The 16,826-nt window shown below is 43.5% G+C and overlaps 7 protein-coding genes across 7 annotated transcripts; 5 read left to right on the forward strand and 2 right to left on the reverse strand.

The window, feature by feature from the left end:
* Window positions 1-731: 731 nt before the first annotated feature.
* Window positions 732-2,543, reverse strand: BDB00DRAFT_942844 (WD40-repeat-containing domain protein). The gene is made up of 4 exons (XM_053129418.1): window positions 2,336-2,543; window positions 2,001-2,190; window positions 1,028-1,884; window positions 732-941 (listed from the first exon to the last, which is right to left on the reverse strand). The coding sequence occupies exons 1-4, from the start codon at window positions 2,484-2,486 to the stop codon at window positions 841-843; spliced, it is 1,299 nt and encodes a 432-aa protein (XP_052973880.1). The 5' UTR covers window positions 2,487-2,543; the 3' UTR covers window positions 732-840.
* Window positions 2,544-4,944: 2,401 nt separating this feature from the next.
* On the forward strand, window positions 4,945-6,327 carry BDB00DRAFT_852941 (uncharacterized protein). Its single transcript, XM_053125591.1, has 3 exons — window positions 4,945-5,323; window positions 5,417-5,510; window positions 5,615-6,327. The coding sequence occupies exons 1-3, from the start codon at window positions 4,951-4,953 to the stop codon at window positions 6,162-6,164; spliced, it is 1,017 nt and encodes a 338-aa protein (XP_052973881.1). The 5' UTR covers window positions 4,945-4,950; the 3' UTR covers window positions 6,165-6,327.
* Window positions 6,317-7,582, reverse strand: BDB00DRAFT_852943 (uncharacterized protein). The gene is made up of 2 exons (XM_053125592.1): window positions 6,827-7,582; window positions 6,317-6,737 (listed from the first exon to the last, which is right to left on the reverse strand). The coding sequence occupies exons 1-2, from the start codon at window positions 7,222-7,224 to the stop codon at window positions 6,434-6,436; spliced, it is 702 nt and encodes a 233-aa protein (XP_052973882.1). The 5' UTR covers window positions 7,225-7,582; the 3' UTR covers window positions 6,317-6,433.
* A 1,133-nt stretch (window positions 7,583-8,715) lies between these two features.
* On the forward strand, window positions 8,716-11,011 carry BDB00DRAFT_852946 (putative cation efflux pump). The gene is made up of 10 exons (XM_053125593.1): window positions 8,716-9,235; window positions 9,319-9,362; window positions 9,482-9,632; window positions 9,711-9,743; window positions 9,831-9,872; window positions 9,976-10,063; window positions 10,142-10,354; window positions 10,440-10,505; window positions 10,590-10,804; window positions 10,900-11,011. Exons 1-10 carry the CDS (start codon window positions 8,885-8,887, stop codon window positions 10,915-10,917), a joined length of 1,221 nt encoding a protein of 406 aa, XP_052973883.1. The 5' UTR covers window positions 8,716-8,884; the 3' UTR covers window positions 10,918-11,011.
* A 908-nt stretch (window positions 11,012-11,919) lies between these two features.
* On the forward strand, window positions 11,920-13,291 carry BDB00DRAFT_108879 (uncharacterized protein). The gene is made up of 3 exons (XM_053116081.1): window positions 11,920-12,301; window positions 12,368-13,055; window positions 13,159-13,291. Exons 1-2 carry the CDS (start codon window positions 12,154-12,156, stop codon window positions 13,018-13,020), a joined length of 801 nt encoding a protein of 266 aa, XP_052973884.1. The 5' UTR covers window positions 11,920-12,153; the 3' UTR covers window positions 13,021-13,055; window positions 13,159-13,291.
* Window positions 13,097-14,371, forward strand: BDB00DRAFT_885141 (uncharacterized protein; the record flags this gene model as incomplete). The annotated part of the gene is made up of 3 exons (XM_053128388.1): window positions 13,097-13,839; window positions 13,946-14,084; window positions 14,198-14,371. 3 exons carry the CDS (start codon window positions 13,097-13,099, stop codon window positions 14,369-14,371), a joined length of 1,056 nt encoding a protein of 351 aa, XP_052973885.1.
* A 105-nt stretch (window positions 14,372-14,476) lies between these two features.
* Window positions 14,477-16,487, forward strand: BDB00DRAFT_108909 (velvet factor-domain-containing protein). Its single transcript, XM_053116082.1, has 6 exons — window positions 14,477-15,004; window positions 15,076-15,219; window positions 15,327-15,569; window positions 15,749-15,830; window positions 15,927-15,942; window positions 16,021-16,487. Exons 1-6 carry the CDS (start codon window positions 14,694-14,696, stop codon window positions 16,101-16,103), a joined length of 879 nt encoding a protein of 292 aa, XP_052973886.1. The 5' UTR covers window positions 14,477-14,693; the 3' UTR covers window positions 16,104-16,487.
* Window positions 16,488-16,826: the final 339 nt, after the last annotated feature.

Raw genomic sequence — 16,826 nt, forward strand, 5'->3', positions numbered from 1 at the left:
AGTAGTATTCTTGCACGTTCCTATGCGGTTGGCCGACTCGTTCTTTTGTGACAATGGCGAACTGTAGCGAATGGATTACAGCAATGACAACTGTTTAATGTTACTATCATGTGTTTGGCATCGCTTGATTATGCTGTCTGGCAACCCCGGTTTTCCTTAACAACGTTTACCAGTGTGCCTTTTGACACCGATACTTTGTGCAAAGCAGGGTACCCCTATTCAAGCTTTCAGTGACTTAATTTAAAACTTGGGTGCTCCACCGCAAAAGCAACTGGGGTGGGCCGTGATATGCTGCTTTGAATATTAGAATGTATTCCAGCTGCATCGTCGTCAACTGGTCTAGTAAATCAATAATGGCTTACTACTCTCAAAAATCAGGACAATATTGTATGGACTTGCTGGTGTTTATCATTGCGATTATGTTTGATGAAAGTATAGAAAACTCTTAAAACTCAAGCGGTTTGATATGAATGACGGCGCTACTCAATTGGATTGAAGTTACCAACTGAAGCACGGAATCGTTACCAGATCGATTTCGTTGGAGTCGGTCACTTCTGCTGCTTATCAAATAAACTTCAATGGCTACATTGTTTTTGGGGTTAAAAGGAGAGATGTAAAAAAGAGTTGCTGTAACATAAGATTACTGTTCTTTAACCCAATTACACTATCCGAATCAAATCGCGCATATAGTCGATATGAAATCGCAAACCAATTTTGTAAATGCATATTACTATGTGTAAAAAAAATTCCAGCACGTCACCATTTTTTACTTTACAAATGTAGATAGAGGTATATGAAACACTGGGTCATAGATAGTAGGTATTTAGATGAAGGTAGAGTTCATTCATTCTTTAGAAACCTGTCAAAGGAATCCCGAATGCATTCTCCTCCTTTTCGTGGATCGAAGAGAAACCGATACCAACTTCCATCTGCGCATATCGCTATATACACACACACTCAATAATTTGAGTATCAATTTCTCCCATCAAGCGATTGAAAAAAACAACACTACACATACCAAACTTACCAATAATTGTATTCTTTTGTTCCCCAAATGCTGCAATACACCGATTCTCGGTCACAATTTTTGCATGGGCAAAACTCCATTCACTACTAAAGTACTTGGGTAGTAAATCCTTCATGAAGCTCAAGCTACTTCCTCGGTTGCCATTCATCGTTAAACCAGATCCTTTTGCGGCGGGTGATGTTGGATAGACGACGACCTCACCATATGTTGGACCCCGTGGCTTCTGATCCGCCATGGCTATTACAGATGCATCAAGGTTAAATACGTGGATAGTCCCTTTATCCGATGATACGCACAGCCGTGTAGAATCGTGGTTGAATGCTATTGAGTATATTTCTGCTCTGTCCATGCCTCGTCGTAATTCGTTCAACAATGTACCGGTTGCCGTATTAAATACACGCACAAGTGTTCCTTTGTCGCTTGTTGTAGCACATTTTGTGCCGTCGTGGTTAAGCGCTATGCAACTCAGTCTACCAGAATGGGCAGCAATAATACTGACGTTGGCTGTGGGTGTCGGTCGACCTGTAGATGCAGATGTTGTCGCAGATGTGTTGCTAGGTGGTGCTGGTGGTAATAATGAATCCTCGTATTGTTGCTGTTCTGTCGCATTATCAGCAGTATTAGAGCTCTCTGAGTATCGCTGAGGCACTGCTGACCAATAATATCCTAACGAATCCAAATCCACAATCTGCAAGTGTCCTTTCTGTCGTCCGGGTATAATCAGCACTGCATGATCTTGTGCTGCCGATACTGCTGCTAGTCCTCTTTCGTTGTCGCATGTTTCAAACGTATGTAACAGTTTTGGATTGATGCTGAACTGATAAATGAACACTTTGTTGGCTAATACGACAGTCAATCTTTTCTTTAATCGTCGATGTATTTGTAAGTGTCGTTGTGGTGGAAATAGAACATGTAAACAAACGAAACGTTCCAACCACCCTCTTTACTAAGCCTTAAACAATTAAATACTTGCCTATCTCTACGAAGTTTGACATTTTTGACGTCGCTTTTATATTCGAGTTCCAAAACTGGCTTGCCTTTGATACTGTCATAGATGATAACCTTATTTGGTGGGAACCGGGGATACTTGCCCCCACCGACAAACGCAAGGTAGTTTGTGCGATAGAGCATTTCGACAAGCGCTATACCGCCTTCATTCGACTCTAATTAGGCGAATTATTCCACAACAATAAAATTTTTTTTAACCATGTTAGCTTAGTCCATCTAAATCCTAATTTGCGTGGATGTAATGGTTGTGCTTATGCATATATGAATGCGGTATATAAAAAAAAAGAGAGGTTTATAAACCTGAGCGTGCTTGTTCAATGAGAGGATCGCAGTTATATACACGGAATCCATTATCGAGTCCTGTAGCGAAACAACCATACTCCTGATTGAATCCAGCATAAAGGAATCCGGGTGCATCGTTTTGATGCGACACTGAGCGTGTAAGGTTCATTTAAGAGCTCTAATGTGTATATAAAGTTGGAGAAGGAAGTTGTACTGTATAAAAAAGTAAGGCCCGCCGCGTGCTCGTGCTGCATGAAAATTTCATGACGTCAATGCAGAACAAGGCAATAATATGGTATGCGCCCATTTTTATGATCAGGGAGACAAAGAAGACTTGTATTACAAGCATAATCAATATAGCTATTCAATAGACAGACATGTGATATACATATTTCTGATAAGCTACTATTTGTAAGATAACAAAGAAACTTTCAGAGTACTAACTACAGTATGATTATTTGTGTACATATATGCTACCTTGCCGTATTCGATCTTTTTTCAACAAGGTATTAGAAAAGGTATACAATGCTTACCCTTCGTATGTGTGGACTTTTAAATGCTGCATTAGAGTATATATTCAATCACTCGCTGGGATCAGACGGTCCATGAACGCTATGTTACCATTGAGTGGTGGGCAACGGTTCTGGCCGATTGCAGCTCGCGTAAAAGTCGGTCAGCATTAGCTGGATTACTTTAAAAACTTTCGTATTCGTCTCCTTTATGATCTTGTACCCATAACCAACCGGGCAACGACTCTTTTCCTGCTCAAAATAAATTTGAAGCACCTGTTCACCGTTCTTGTCGTTATGGTTTTTATTTCTGCATTAGCAACGCACGTTTATCGTGATCTGCACTTTGCCACTTGTCTGTCAGCATCATATTCGGACTCTAGAGATGTGGCACAGCTTTTATGCAACATCTGGGGGTCCGTGGATGATTTATGCTCGTCAAAACATTCTGCAGCATATAAACATCCAGCATACTCACTGCACTTTGCAACGATAAGCTCTTCTAGTATATTCTCGCACTTTAAGATTTTGTGCCTCCTTTCAACGAAGAGAATGATCCTTTAAAGGAGTTGATTTATGTATGTACAAAGTAGCAGGCAAGATCCGCAAACACAGGCAACATCTAGCTCGATTACTAAAGAAGTAACTATCATGCACATATTCAATGGATTTTTCTAAGGCTTATTTTGTTTTAAAACATGTTACAGCAGTCTACATCAAAACTACAAGAGTACAGACGATCTAGCTCATCAACAGATGTGCCCGAAATCGTAATTCGAAACAGAGAAAAATTCTGCAAGCAAGCGTTTGAGCAAAAGCTCAAGTCCTTGTCCGGTTGGCTATGGGCACAAGGTTGCAAAGGAGACGAAACAGAGTGACCATCTGATCCCAGCGAGTGATTGGATATTATAATGCAGCGTTTTCATAGTCTACACATACGATGGGTAAGCGATAATAATGCATCGTATACCATATCTAATTATCAAAGTATATCTAATGGCATTGAAAGTTGAAAAACAATAGCATTTTTTTAACAAGGCCGAAAAGGGTTTATATTCCAATACAATAAGCGTATCGGAATCTACTTTCATTCCAGTACGTCAGCAACAGGTATTTTGGACAAAAAGCGCCGGCCAAGTGTTTTAAGAGAAAGTTATCCAGTTACTTTACGTATCATGCAATGCGATTCCCCTAACAAATCGCCAATGATGCAACAGCAGCTTGATCAGCATGATTGCGCTTCTTTATGCTCTCAAATAACTTGGGTTCCTATCATTTATGTGTGTGATCGCATAATACCGCAGTGCAGTACGTAGCAGAACGACACGAAGGCTGTATAACATCTGGTCCCTCCCGACTAGATGAATAACGGACTTACCCTTTCCTTATACATGTGTAGTCATATAACAAATGTTGCATCGTCCAAGAGAGGAATATGGCGGACTCCAAATATCAAAGCAATGTGGCGAGGAAGGACGGGAAAGCATCCTGCTGCGCTAAAGTAATCACCAACCACAATATGCTCCAAGAAGAAGAAGAAGAAACCTGTATTGTTCTCTTTGTAGTGCAGGAGCAGCATCTTTTTGCTTGTCACATCCAGTTTTATTGGTTTCGCAAAGAAAATGTAATGCGTGTACAGTACAACGTTGATTACTGTATTGGATGTGAGAAGAAGAGAGCTATTAATTAAGACTGATCACGGCGGATGTGCACGCGATCCATCAACTGTTCACTTTTAGTACACAGCAACAACAACAGATGGATATCCTCATGTGATGTGCATATACAAAAACATTCAACAGCATTGTGTGTACTGTTGTCATTTATTGTAGCAATAGTAATATTGCCAAATCGTATTACATAGGCATCTGTATCTCTATATAGTATTTGCATCGATGTTCTTCAGCATTACTAGGTTGATTTACGATCATTTGAAGCCGGTAATTATCGGGTAAAGAGGTAAGCATATAAAGCGGAACGTTTGAAGTGTTCTTTGTTTAGAACGATTCATATTGGTGAGCGGGTAATCGTACATATAAAGGAGGCATCTCTTCCCATCATTGTGATGCTGGTGGGAAAAGGGATTTGATGATTTCGTTACCTAAAAAACAGGTAGAGCGGCAGATGGGGCGGCAACTCCGCATTGGGGGATACGTATTTAATATCGAGTTTGCGAGATGCTTGCTTGAATTTGTTCTCTTTCCCCTTTCCTCTTTTCTATCCTACAATCCAAAGAAAAAGACAATTATGACAGTTATTGATTCAGACAACCGCCATGCAAAAAAGACACGTGACCAGCTCGCCTACTTGAAAACATTGACAGAGAGTTTGGATTCTTGGGACTTTGTCTCAGAGCAAGACGGCGTCAAGCTGTATACCAAAGACATCCCCGACAGTCCTCTACCAATTGTGCGCGGCGACACCGTACGTGATGATTTGGACTGCAGTCCTCAGGATATCGTGTCTGCTGCTGTTCTTCCAGGATGCCGCGCAGTCTGTAAGTTTGCTTTCCCTAGGAGCTCTCTTGTGTAAAAGTCATCCCCTTCTCTAACAAGAGCACTGTAATATTATGGTTTGTCTACTACTCCAGGGGATGAACAGTTCGACACATCTGATATCAAAGAGCTCTATACGCGATATGAATCCCTCTTTTGGGTCAAAATGAAAGCGCCCTGGCCAGTAAGGTATGATGTGTGTCTCTTTATGCAACTTTTTCCCAGCCGCAACCCCCCCCCCTTTATCGTATCATTTTGGGAAACCAAGAACCCTCTGCTGACGCACAATATAGCCCACGCGACATTTCAGGCACCTCCATTCGTGATTACAGTGATGACGTGGTATTCATGTCCATGACCTCTGTTGAGGATGGCCTTAATCCGCCCGACCCAGAATGTGTGCGCGCCAATCTCGTTGTGTCTGGATGGAAGTTCTACAAGACGCAAGACAATAAGATTGGTATTACGTACATTACGCAAATTGACTTGGGCGGGTATATCCCGTACTGGCTGCTCAAATCGATTCAAACAAGTATCCCGCTGTGCGCGGGCAAATTGGCGGATTACGTAAAGGAGCGCGGATTCCCTCCAAACACGCGTGTGTGCACGGGCAAGTTCCTCGGAGAAACGTTGGAAGAAAAAGAGGATGGAGCGATCGCGTATAACGTGCAAGTGGATGGTGGCGAGATCGAGTGTTTGGTGTCAGGCAAAATGTTCCCGACGATTCAGGTGCATGTGGATGGGCAGGCAGGCGAGCCGGAAGTGGTGGTGGAGGAGAAGGAGAACAAGGTGGTCAGGATCAAGGCCATCCAGGGCCAAGTTAAGATCCGGCTCACACGATGAAAATATTTGTGTGTGTGTGTGTGAGTTAGGGGGGTGTTACTCACAAGGACGCGGATCTGATGCCGAGAGATGAAGGGCTTGGATATGACATGTTTGTCTTCACTTACTAGCAGCTGCTAATGCTTACAATAAAAATCGGTTCAAAATGAAGGCTGGAAACGCTTGATATGTTTTTTTATATGTCATCACAGATCACCAGAATTTTAGGTTCATAATAGAGAAAGAAGGGAGCATATGTACAGATGGTAAGAAGACATGGCAGATCGAGGTTATGAGTTATTGTTGTTGGTGGCATGAGTAAATAAGGGACGCTCATCATCGTCCTCTTCCACCGAGACATCGCCTTCTTCGTCAAACTCGCCGCCTTGTGGAATCCAGCCCACTTTCCAGGGCCGTCCGCAGGACCAATACTTTGGCGAACAGACAAAGTCGACAATGTCATCATCTGGGCCAACTCGGCCTTCGGGCCTGCCCCGGCGCATGTATGCGATATGCTGCGATGCATTTCTCTTCTCGTCTTTGCAAAGCACCCATCGACAGTTGCGACACACGCATCCACCACTCTTGTTGTACCTGTCATCATGTCAAACCAAAGGTAAGGATCTACGCTCTCTCTCTAATACATACACTATATTTGCAAACAAACGCGTGTGCAATCTTACCTTAGCCCGCACTTGTTGCACAGATAAACGTAGGGCCGTCCTTTGTCATTGAATACAGCGTTGGAAGGGAATGGCCAGTTGAATGCTTTCCGCATACAGCCGTCGGATGATTCGTGACATGCTTGACAGGGGCCTTTGGTTCGGGCAGGTCTACCTGTTCCAGGTGGCTGCTGCTGCTGCTGCTGCTGGTGTTGGTGTTGCTGCAGAGGGTTTTGGGCAGACGAAGTGGAAGTAAGTGAGCGCTTGGATGATGACGATGCTAACGATGATGATACTGCGTTTGTTGTTGTTGTTGCTGATGTGGTGGCAGGTGGCGGCGGGACTTTCTTCATAGGGACTTCGATTCGTGTCACCAGACGTTTCTGGGGCTTATAAAGCCTCGCTCTTTTCTGATGCATCGGCAGCAGCTCCTGTTGTTTCTCCTGACATTGGTGTTTGCGCTCAAGTAGTACGCGTTTGCGCAGCGTGGACAGAATGGTATCATTGGTGGGCGGTGGTGCAAAAGCATGCGATTCAAGATCAAGCTGAAACACGATACTTTGATCGCCTGCAGCCCGTGTGGGTGACCGCTGCGGTTGTACTGTTTTGCGTCGAGTCTGTAATGGGTGATGCTCATAATGGCTGTTGCCGTCGTGCTGTTGTCGCTTTGTTGCCACTGCTGCTGCTGGAGGTAGGAGTGGCCCCTGTTCTTGCTTGATCAGACTCGGTACCAACGATGGTGGCCCGTTGCTAGTGGTGGTGGTGGTGGTGGTGGCACCCGCAGTAGCACCAGCAGCAGCAGAGGCAGGGTAAAAGGGAGGCGTCAACGACAGTGAGGGGAGAGAATCTTCGTCGTCTTCTTCGCCGCCACTATCATGTAGTAGATCGGGCGGTGACAGGATGATTCGCTGGAAGGCACTTTTGTGTTGCTGTTGATGGATGGTGTTGCTACTGCTGCTGTGATGGAGCATGCTGTTGTGCTGGTGGTGGCAAGGATGGTATGAGGTGAGAAAAACAGAGACACGGGAAAAAGAGGGTAAGGAAGAGGTGGAAGAAAGGAAGCAAAGGAAGAAAGAGCGAGAGCCAAGAAAAGAAAACAGGAAGAGACGGAAATGTAAGAAATGAGGCGGTGGCCTACTAAAGCACACGCTCTCAGCAGTTTTTGATCGGAAGGTGACATAACGGTGAAATACACCGCATGTCTCTAAACAATGCCTGTACCACCACCCTGCACTTCACGTCTCGTTGATTTGATACAGCCCACGCATCTGCTGTATACGCAGTCTTTACTATTGTGTGATGTGCTGCTGCTGCTGCTGCTGTTGTCATATGCCCTGTTGCAACACCCCAAGAAACATACGCCTCTTCTCTTCTTGCCAATAACAGATCAAGACATGCGCGCTTCTTCCTTTCTGGAGAACAGAACGAGACTAAAATAAGCAGTGTGGAGGGCATTTATTTTCTACATAAACCAACATCGTCATCGTCATTATCGGCACGTTCTCCGACCCCGCAAACCTTCTTTCTTCCAGTTCTTCAGCTCTATTTTGACTCTGTTCATTGGCAACAAATCCATGGTCCTCTGTTCGGAGATCGGCAAAAGCATAGTGCCGCTGCAGTGTAGGTCCCATTACAGTGGCACCCATCCTTCCAACTACCCCATACCTGCCCCAATTAAGCCCGCGGGTCATCATCCTCGTCGGCTGTAGTATCTAGCCAAAAACGAGAGAAAACGCCTCCAACTATATCAGTGTCCAATCGTCAATCACCACCCCTCTCATCATCTCCAGAGCAAAAAGCACAGCGATGAATTGCTCATAAAGTTTATGTGTGGCTAATCAATCAAATTACTGTGTAGCTACTGCTGCATATGCATAGCATAGAAGAGGATACTTAATGCGTCACGAGGACCCCTTTCCAACAGAGCAAAGCACCTATTATGCTATGCCTTCTTTGGCACTGAAGTGCCTTTGCCATCATCCCAACCCTTTTTTCCCCCTCTCTTTCTTCCCTCTCTTACTGGTTCCTCCTTCTTTGCCACACTTCTTTTCTAATCGTACATAGCTAAGCTAAGAACAGATGACAACAACAAGCACACAGACAATTGAGCTCCGGGAGACAGCAACAGCAGCAACAACATGCGGGGGAACTGTGTTCAACAACAGTCTGCAGCACCGTCATCCCAACGGCAGTAGTAACACCAGTGATAATAGTCAGCGTCCGCTAGACATGGAACAAGGTCGATCGGATCAACGGCTTGGGGACCCGCTCCGTCTTGTATCGGCCAAGAAGTCTGAAAACGACATAAAAGACATCAAAGCGAGTCGCAAACTGCGCAAGTTCTATCGCGAACAGAACGATTTAATCGACCATATCTTGGGTCCATTGAACCCTGTCGATGAAGAAGCAGAACAAAAGCAAATGCTCAAGGTACTTGTTTTCACCATATTTGAACACATGAATAATTTCGACTCGACCTAGTTGACGATATCTCTCTTGAAAAACATCAAAAGGTCAAGATCGCAGTGTACGGTTCCGGTATCGCCAATATCATACTGTAAGAAATCCATGCTATATGCATCCTCCCTTTGCCCACTCTCTCTTTACCAACATGTTTCAATAATAAGATGGCGGAGCGAAAACTTCTCACACACACACGAATTTCTAATTCTGTAGATTTGTGCTACAGATGGTGGCAGCCATTTCCTCCGGATCACTAGCCATTTTTGCTACAATGGCAGATGCATTTATGGATCTGCTGAGTTCTATCGTCATGATGTGGGCTGCTCGGCAAGTAAGCAGGCCCAACTTGACTAAATATCCTGCGGTACATAATTCGATTTCATGCAACACACACTATGTTTTCCCCCTTTTTTCTTTCTCAGAAGGCTTTATATGATGATAGGGCAAAGATCGAATGGAAACCGCTGCCATCATGGTAAGAACGTGTTTCTGATGTGGTTGATGATGCACCACCATGGAAAGATTTGTTATCGAATTAAAACCCTCACCATTCTGATAATAGGTTTTTTCCTGCTTGATGAGCTGTGTTGCCATCTTTTTGATCGTATGCATTTTCATGATATTTTGGTTGCGGTTTTGGCCAGGGGATTAAAGTAGACAATGAGGAGATGCCGGTGAAAAAGCTGACGTATACCTGTTTAATGCAGATTGAATCTGCACAAAAACTTGCAGAACCAAACGCCAACACGCCCAACATGACGTCTGTCGCCATCGGTTGTGTAGCAACTGCCATTGGTAATAGATTCTATACTATGCAGAACAATGCTTGGCTCAAAATAGTTAGAAGGCTAAGCTAACGAAATTTACGGACAGGTGTCAAGTTTTGCCTGTTTCTGTATTGCTATTCACTCTCCCAGTACTCGTCAGCCAGAGTATTTGCTCAAGATCATCGTAATGATTTGCTGGTCAATGGGCTTGGTATCACGACGGGTATACTCGGCAGCCGATTGGTAGGATGGATAGATGCAGCAGGATCCATCCTTATTGCCGTAATTATCTTGAGAAGTTGGATATCCACGTTGATTGGTATGTCTTGTAATTATGTGTGCTTTGTTTAATAGTTAGTGTTGTTGATTGAACATTACTAATCTCGTTCTTTGGCCATTCATAGAGCATACAAAATTGATTGTTGGAAAGACTGCCGATCATGACTTTTTAAAACGTGCAACTTACATTGGTATGTGATGATCCATCGTCCTTCAATTCTCGTTGTACCAATTGCATATGTGCATCTACCTCACTGACAGTTTTTTATTTACAGCATTGACACATCCGGGTGTGCATCAAGTAGATACATGTCGTGCGTATTATGCAGGCAACAATTTGTTTGTTGAAGTCGACATTGTGCTGCCACCAGAAACAGTTTTGCGTGATTCGCACGACATTGGCGAGTCGTTGCAGATCAAGCTCGAATCGCTGCCGCAGGTCGAGCGGGCTTTTGTACACGTGGATTACGAAACGTCGCACAGACCAGAGGTAAAGATTTACACAGCGGGGATCTGCTATTCTAAAACAAAATGACAGTGGCATCATCGGACTGACTACAATTCCATTAATAAAAATATATCCAGCATCAAAAGAGCAAGTAACAAGATACCATGGTATTTACTTCGTTTATCTCTCAAATTTTGAGATCTGGCTTGCAAGCGACAGCATGAATAAACGCTATATGATTTTAAATAATTGATGCATTGGCTTCTTGATCTGCTTTGTTAGTATAAAAGCAGCAGGCGTAAAACTATTACTACTGTACGCGATGTTTGTTAAGATAGCATGGCGTGTAGCGCAGAGTGGTGTTGTATGTATCGATGAATTTCACCTCTTATAGTGTCGCTATAATAAGCGAGTCAAAAGTATGTATTCATCACTGTAAGTCAGCGAATCCACTTGTTTAAAGAAATGTCTGTTATAAAAGGGCAATAATAGCTTTGTATAGATAGTGATATTAGGATAAAACTTTATTATTTATCTTTTATCACTAAGCGTGTACAACGAAATGCTTATGATACTAGCCAACTGACAAAAAAATTAGCGGGTGTGGCATGGATCGATAGAAGATAGGGTTGGCGATTAACGTTTTCTTTTTATAGTGACGTTCTTCAAAAGCATGCAGTCGTTTCAAAATGATTATTGCTATTATTTAACGTACGCTGCTTTTTTTTAATTAGTTGAACGACCGCGTGTATACGTACGTATGTTTATGTTGCTTAATTCGTCAAACAGTAAAAGCTCATGCTTTACAGGCATAGATCAGTGGTTAGCATCGATTTTATACTGAGTAACTGCTTGAATTGTCGATAACGTTCGTATCACTTAACCATGTTAACATCCAGATACATGCAAAACAGATGTATCATTACTAGTGTCGATGTTATCAACATAAAGATACACGATGATGAACATAGGGTTAATCACGGATTCACTGGCATATATGTACGAAAAAGAGTTTCCAAAAACATATGGTTTTTCAGACGGCTTCTGTGTGAGAAAAAGGAAAGAGCCATAACATGATGTTCATTGTCGATCCATGTTATCGACAAGTGTTTTGAAGCAGCAGTACTTGTATGAAAGAATCATCTATCATGCGGCCTTGCTTCTCAACGCTAAGCACACATTTATATCCACTACCAAGAATAAAGAAAAAAAGTAGTTAGCATAATTGTATGTATGCCCAGTTCCGGGTATAAAACTAATAGAGTTTCCTTTCTATAGTGTTCGAGAAGGGGGGGAAGAAGGAAGCTGGATCTGCGACGAAGATCTCCGTAAAACACCAGCAGAACTACGAATTGTAGCTAAAAACAATTTTTTTTAGATCCAACAGGGCAATGCGCGTGGATAGGAGACTCCTCCAGGTCCGGCAACAATTTTTCCGACACGCTGGGCACTTTCTTTGGTTTCACACTCGCACCTTCGCTCTATGTTGCCTCTCTCTTTTCTTTCTTCCAACAATCTATAACGCCGCAGAAGAAAAAAGTAAATTACTCAGGGGTTGAGAGAGGGCCGCACAGCATTCACACACTCCACAATACGCATATTTAGAATTATTACACTGCTATCCACATATGGCCGACAGCAGCACCACCAGCAGCAGTAGCAGCAGCAGTAGCAATAACAATACCAATAATAACGCACCTAGCGCTGGTCGGCCACAGGTTTCTCGGTCGACATCCGTAACCAAGTCGACTCGAACTACCCATCAACGCAAACCTTCTCTCAACATTCCAAGCAATCTCTATCCCATTCCCGAAAAAGTCACTCTTAACAACACCAACGCTAACATCATGCCACCTCCTCCATTACCATCGTCTTCGTCTGTTGTTCCACCGCCATCTTCACCAAAACGTCTCCGCTCATCATCATCATCATTTAGCTGGCGCACCTTATTGCATCGCATCGATTTCTTTCTCAAACCTTCTGGTCCCCTCTTACCACAAGACAAGCATGGTGCCGCATTCGGTGGCACTGGAAAGAAATCGCGTATTTCTCAAATAGTACGATCGCGATCCGTTCGTTTCCTGTTTCTTTTTTACGTCGTCTTTTCGGTATTCTTATCCATCAATCACTTATGGCATTGGATGTTTGGTGCTGACACGGTTCAACTGGATGCCCGGTTTGGCGATCAATGGAAACCACAACGACCTTATGATCAAGGTAAGAGAAAGAAGCGAGCAGGGAGCAATACACTTATTTAAAAGTAAAAGGAGCATTAACTGTGAAGCCAACTGGGGTAAACGTAAATTAGATGAACCATATTCAATCATGGACGACATGACACATGGTTTAAAAATGTCAAAACTCTTTTCGAAATCCTTTTACGATGCCGCTGGCAGCACACAACCCTTCTGGTTAAAGGCATCAAAGCCGGCACAAGAGAACGATATCACGCTTGTCACCACAGTGACCCCTGGAAGCTGGTCAGAGCTAGTGCGTTTAGCAGAACAGTGGCAAGGACCGGTCTCAGTGACCTTACACACACGGTCCCTGGTTGACGGTGGTGTATCGACGCTCAACCAGATCCGTGAAGCATACGCGAACAAACCCGAACTGGCCGAACGTGTGGATGTGCATTTGGTGCGCTCGCCGGGTAAAGAAGTCTTGTCTGTATTGTTACCACGCAACGCTGAACGCAACATGGCACGCATGTTTGCCCACACGCGCTACGTTTGCGAGATGTCAAGTCATATGGTGCCGGCCACCGATGTAAGACGCACGCTCGACGCAAATCGCGAGTATTTTGAAACATTGTTGAACTCGGGTGATATGTTGGTTGTGCCCACATTTGGGTTCCCTGCACCGCATGAAGATGCCAAATATACGATCCCGTATAAAAAAAGTCGACTGTTGGAGTTGGTCGAGGCGGGTCAAATGGGACTGGTGGATCCCCATTGGGATATGAACGAAGGGCCTACGGATCTTCACCGTTGGCAAGACGCCACGACTCTTTATGCCGTGGAGAACTATGATTTCCATTACGAACCGATCGTCGTTGAAAGCAAAGCAGTGCAACCATGGTAAAATGCTTGATTAGGCTTTACGTTGTTTAAAAGATCTCATGCTTACAAAAAAGGAAAAATCCCGGTTGTTGGATTGCTTTGCTTTCTGTTAATGCTGTTTTAGGTGTGCAGAACGGTTCTTGGATAGACGGTCAGCATGTCTCTTTTCGAACTATCTGGCCGGTGGCGAGTTTTGGGTTCTGCCGGATGATTTTGCAGTGCAGTTGCCGGATAATAAGGAATTTGTCATTTCTGATTTCGATGTAAGTTTAATGTGACTGAATCGTTATCAGTCTGTATGAGCGAGGAATGTTGAAGAGAGAGGGAGAGAGGGAGGGAGAGAAGAAAAAGATACTCATGCAAATGTGTGTATTAGCTTGTACTGGAAAACCGGCTTTATGCCAAATTCTTTTGGGAACAGTGTGTGCATCATGCACGACAGTTGGATGCACTAGGATTATGGAAGAGTGCGCGGTCTGAGCACGTTCGTAAGCAATGCTCACGGGTGATCCAGAATTGGGGCAAAGGGCTTATTGGCAAGCCAGAGTAGTAAAAAAGAGACAAAGGACGATCTTTTAAAGGGATAAATAAATATCATACACAAGAGTGCACTTGTTGGGCATAAAAGAACTGCATATGCAAACACTAACTTTTGGTCGTCGGTAAAACAATCTCCCCTCGAAATAAGTTCCTATTCTACGGGTATAACCTATCCGTCTTGGCTCTATTTTTTTTTCTATTATTATTCTTTTTCACTGCTCCATTCATCACATTTAGCATCTTTTTTCTAATTTCTTTTTCTTCTCCACCTTGTATTACAAAACTAGCCAATTTAGCTCGCCGATAGTCTTTCATCACATATATAGCGAGACATGGATTCACAGTACCCTGCTACTTCATTACCACCTCCGGCACAATACTATGCATCCGGTGCGGGCACCACGGCAACCGCACCGCCAATGCCCGACGGGTTAGGTTCTTCATCATATATGCATGAACCTCGGCAACGTCGACCATCACCACAACAGGGTTACGAAGATAAGGACGGCAACAACAGCAGCAGCAGCAGCAGCACTAGCAGCAGCACTGAGCAACAACCTCAGCAACAACCGCCCGCAGCGGGTGGGCTGTCAGGGATTGAAGCTTATTGCGGATCGATCGGATATGACGAGCGGGAAAAAAGGTTTTATTTTTTAAAGAGGAGAGTAACTTTTATAATCGAGATATATACTAACTGTGGACATAACGTGCTAGATCTTATGAACTAGTAGTATGCCAACAGCCACTGCACGCACGTATGTGTGGTTTCGGCGAAAAGGACCGACGACCAATTGATCCACCACCGATCGTCAAATTAATTGTTCAACAAGAAGGCCAACAAGGTCCTGTGGATGTACAGTAAGTTTATATAGGATCCTATCATAATAGCCCAGGAGTCTCTCTTCCTTGCATTTGTTCGATCACAGACTTTAAACCATCTTTATTAAAAAAAACCTATATATTAGAACGCTACAAACGCCCTTCTTTGTATTGCATGTGACATTATGGTCTGCCGACAGAGAAGAGGAACGAAATATCATTTCGAATCCACCCAAATGCACTCGTGTCTTGATGGGGTCGTTGGTCAGCTCGCCCAGCTTACTAAAGAATCCAGCAGGTGAACAGGGGTTGTACTTTGCATTCCCAGATTTGAGCATTCGAACCGAAGGAAGATATACATTACGGTTCAGTTTGATGAAACTCGCTAGGTAAAACTATGTTCATTACGCATAAACATTCTTCCCCCTTCCCTGGATGGATCACCACACCTTTCTTTGTCTTGCCGCCTTTGTTCGCCTTCATTTTTCTCCCCACCCCCTCACTTTTTACATCGTCATCAGCAGTCTCTCCTGGAGACAGAAAAAGCTTATTGTGTTTATTGTTTTAGCTCGGATTTTCAAACGGATGCTAAATCAAAGATCATTGCACAAGTATTCTCGGATCCATTCACTGTGTATTCTGCTAAAAAGGTAAAAGAAAGAAGAAAAGTTAAATGGATTGTAGACGTGCATGTAGTCTCAGTACTAACTGAGATGTAAATCTTTTTGTTTGCTTGTTTATTATAGTTCCCTGGCATGACAGGTATGAATAAGGAGGGCATATTTTAGAGTGAGATGAAATGGATATGGATGTGCTTACGGTTTGGACTGCAAAATATAGAATCGACCGAACTATCCAAGGCATTTGCTAAGCAGGGATTGAAAATACCCATTCGTAATGATGGTAAGCAACTAGATACATAGATACAGTAAAGGAATTCCAACATATGTTTAACGTGCATTGTTTATGTTGTACATAGTACGGGCAAGGAAGGGCGGGTCTGAACTATGATCTCGTTGGTTTTTTGACCTTCTTCTCTCACAGCCTTGGCTTCGTCAACACCACATAAAAACAACACAACACTACGCACATTCGCTCACTCTCACTGTCACTCACATACACAACTCACAACTCACCCATACACAAAAGACAATAAACATGATGCCTTGAAGAAAAAGGAAATGGATATGTTTCAGACCGTTGGGTAGTACCTATTGACTGCGGGACAAGTGCCTCATTAGCGACCTCCAACTTTTGGTCAGTACGATTTGCCCAAATCGAGCTGGTGATAGCACACTGGACGGGTCATACATCAACTGATGACTCATTACTGTGGAATTTAATGGCTGTGCATGATTTTGCTGATACATGTTGAGGCGTTCTGTGACAGATAGATAAGTCCTAGGGAAAAAACAGTCCTATAGTGTAGGTGGCTAAAAAGATAATGTCTTGTCTGTTAGCTCATCCGTCGGGCACCTGTCTATATTCTGCTTTGCAAAGTAAAAGATAATAGAGAGAGCAAGAATGGTTCACAATGATTCTTTGCAAAAAACCACAGGAATGCTGCGCAACATTTTTTCTGGTGGCTGAGACTAGTGATTCCGATGACCCCATATCGATTTTGACACCACGTCTCACACGCCCTT

This window comes from Zychaea mexicana, assembly GCF_025766255.1.
Source record: "Zychaea mexicana strain RSA 1403 chromosome Unknown BDB00scaffold_133, whole genome shotgun sequence".
NCBI classification, from domain to species: Eukaryota; Fungi; Mucoromycota; class Mucoromycetes; order Mucorales; family Lichtheimiaceae; genus Zychaea; species Zychaea mexicana.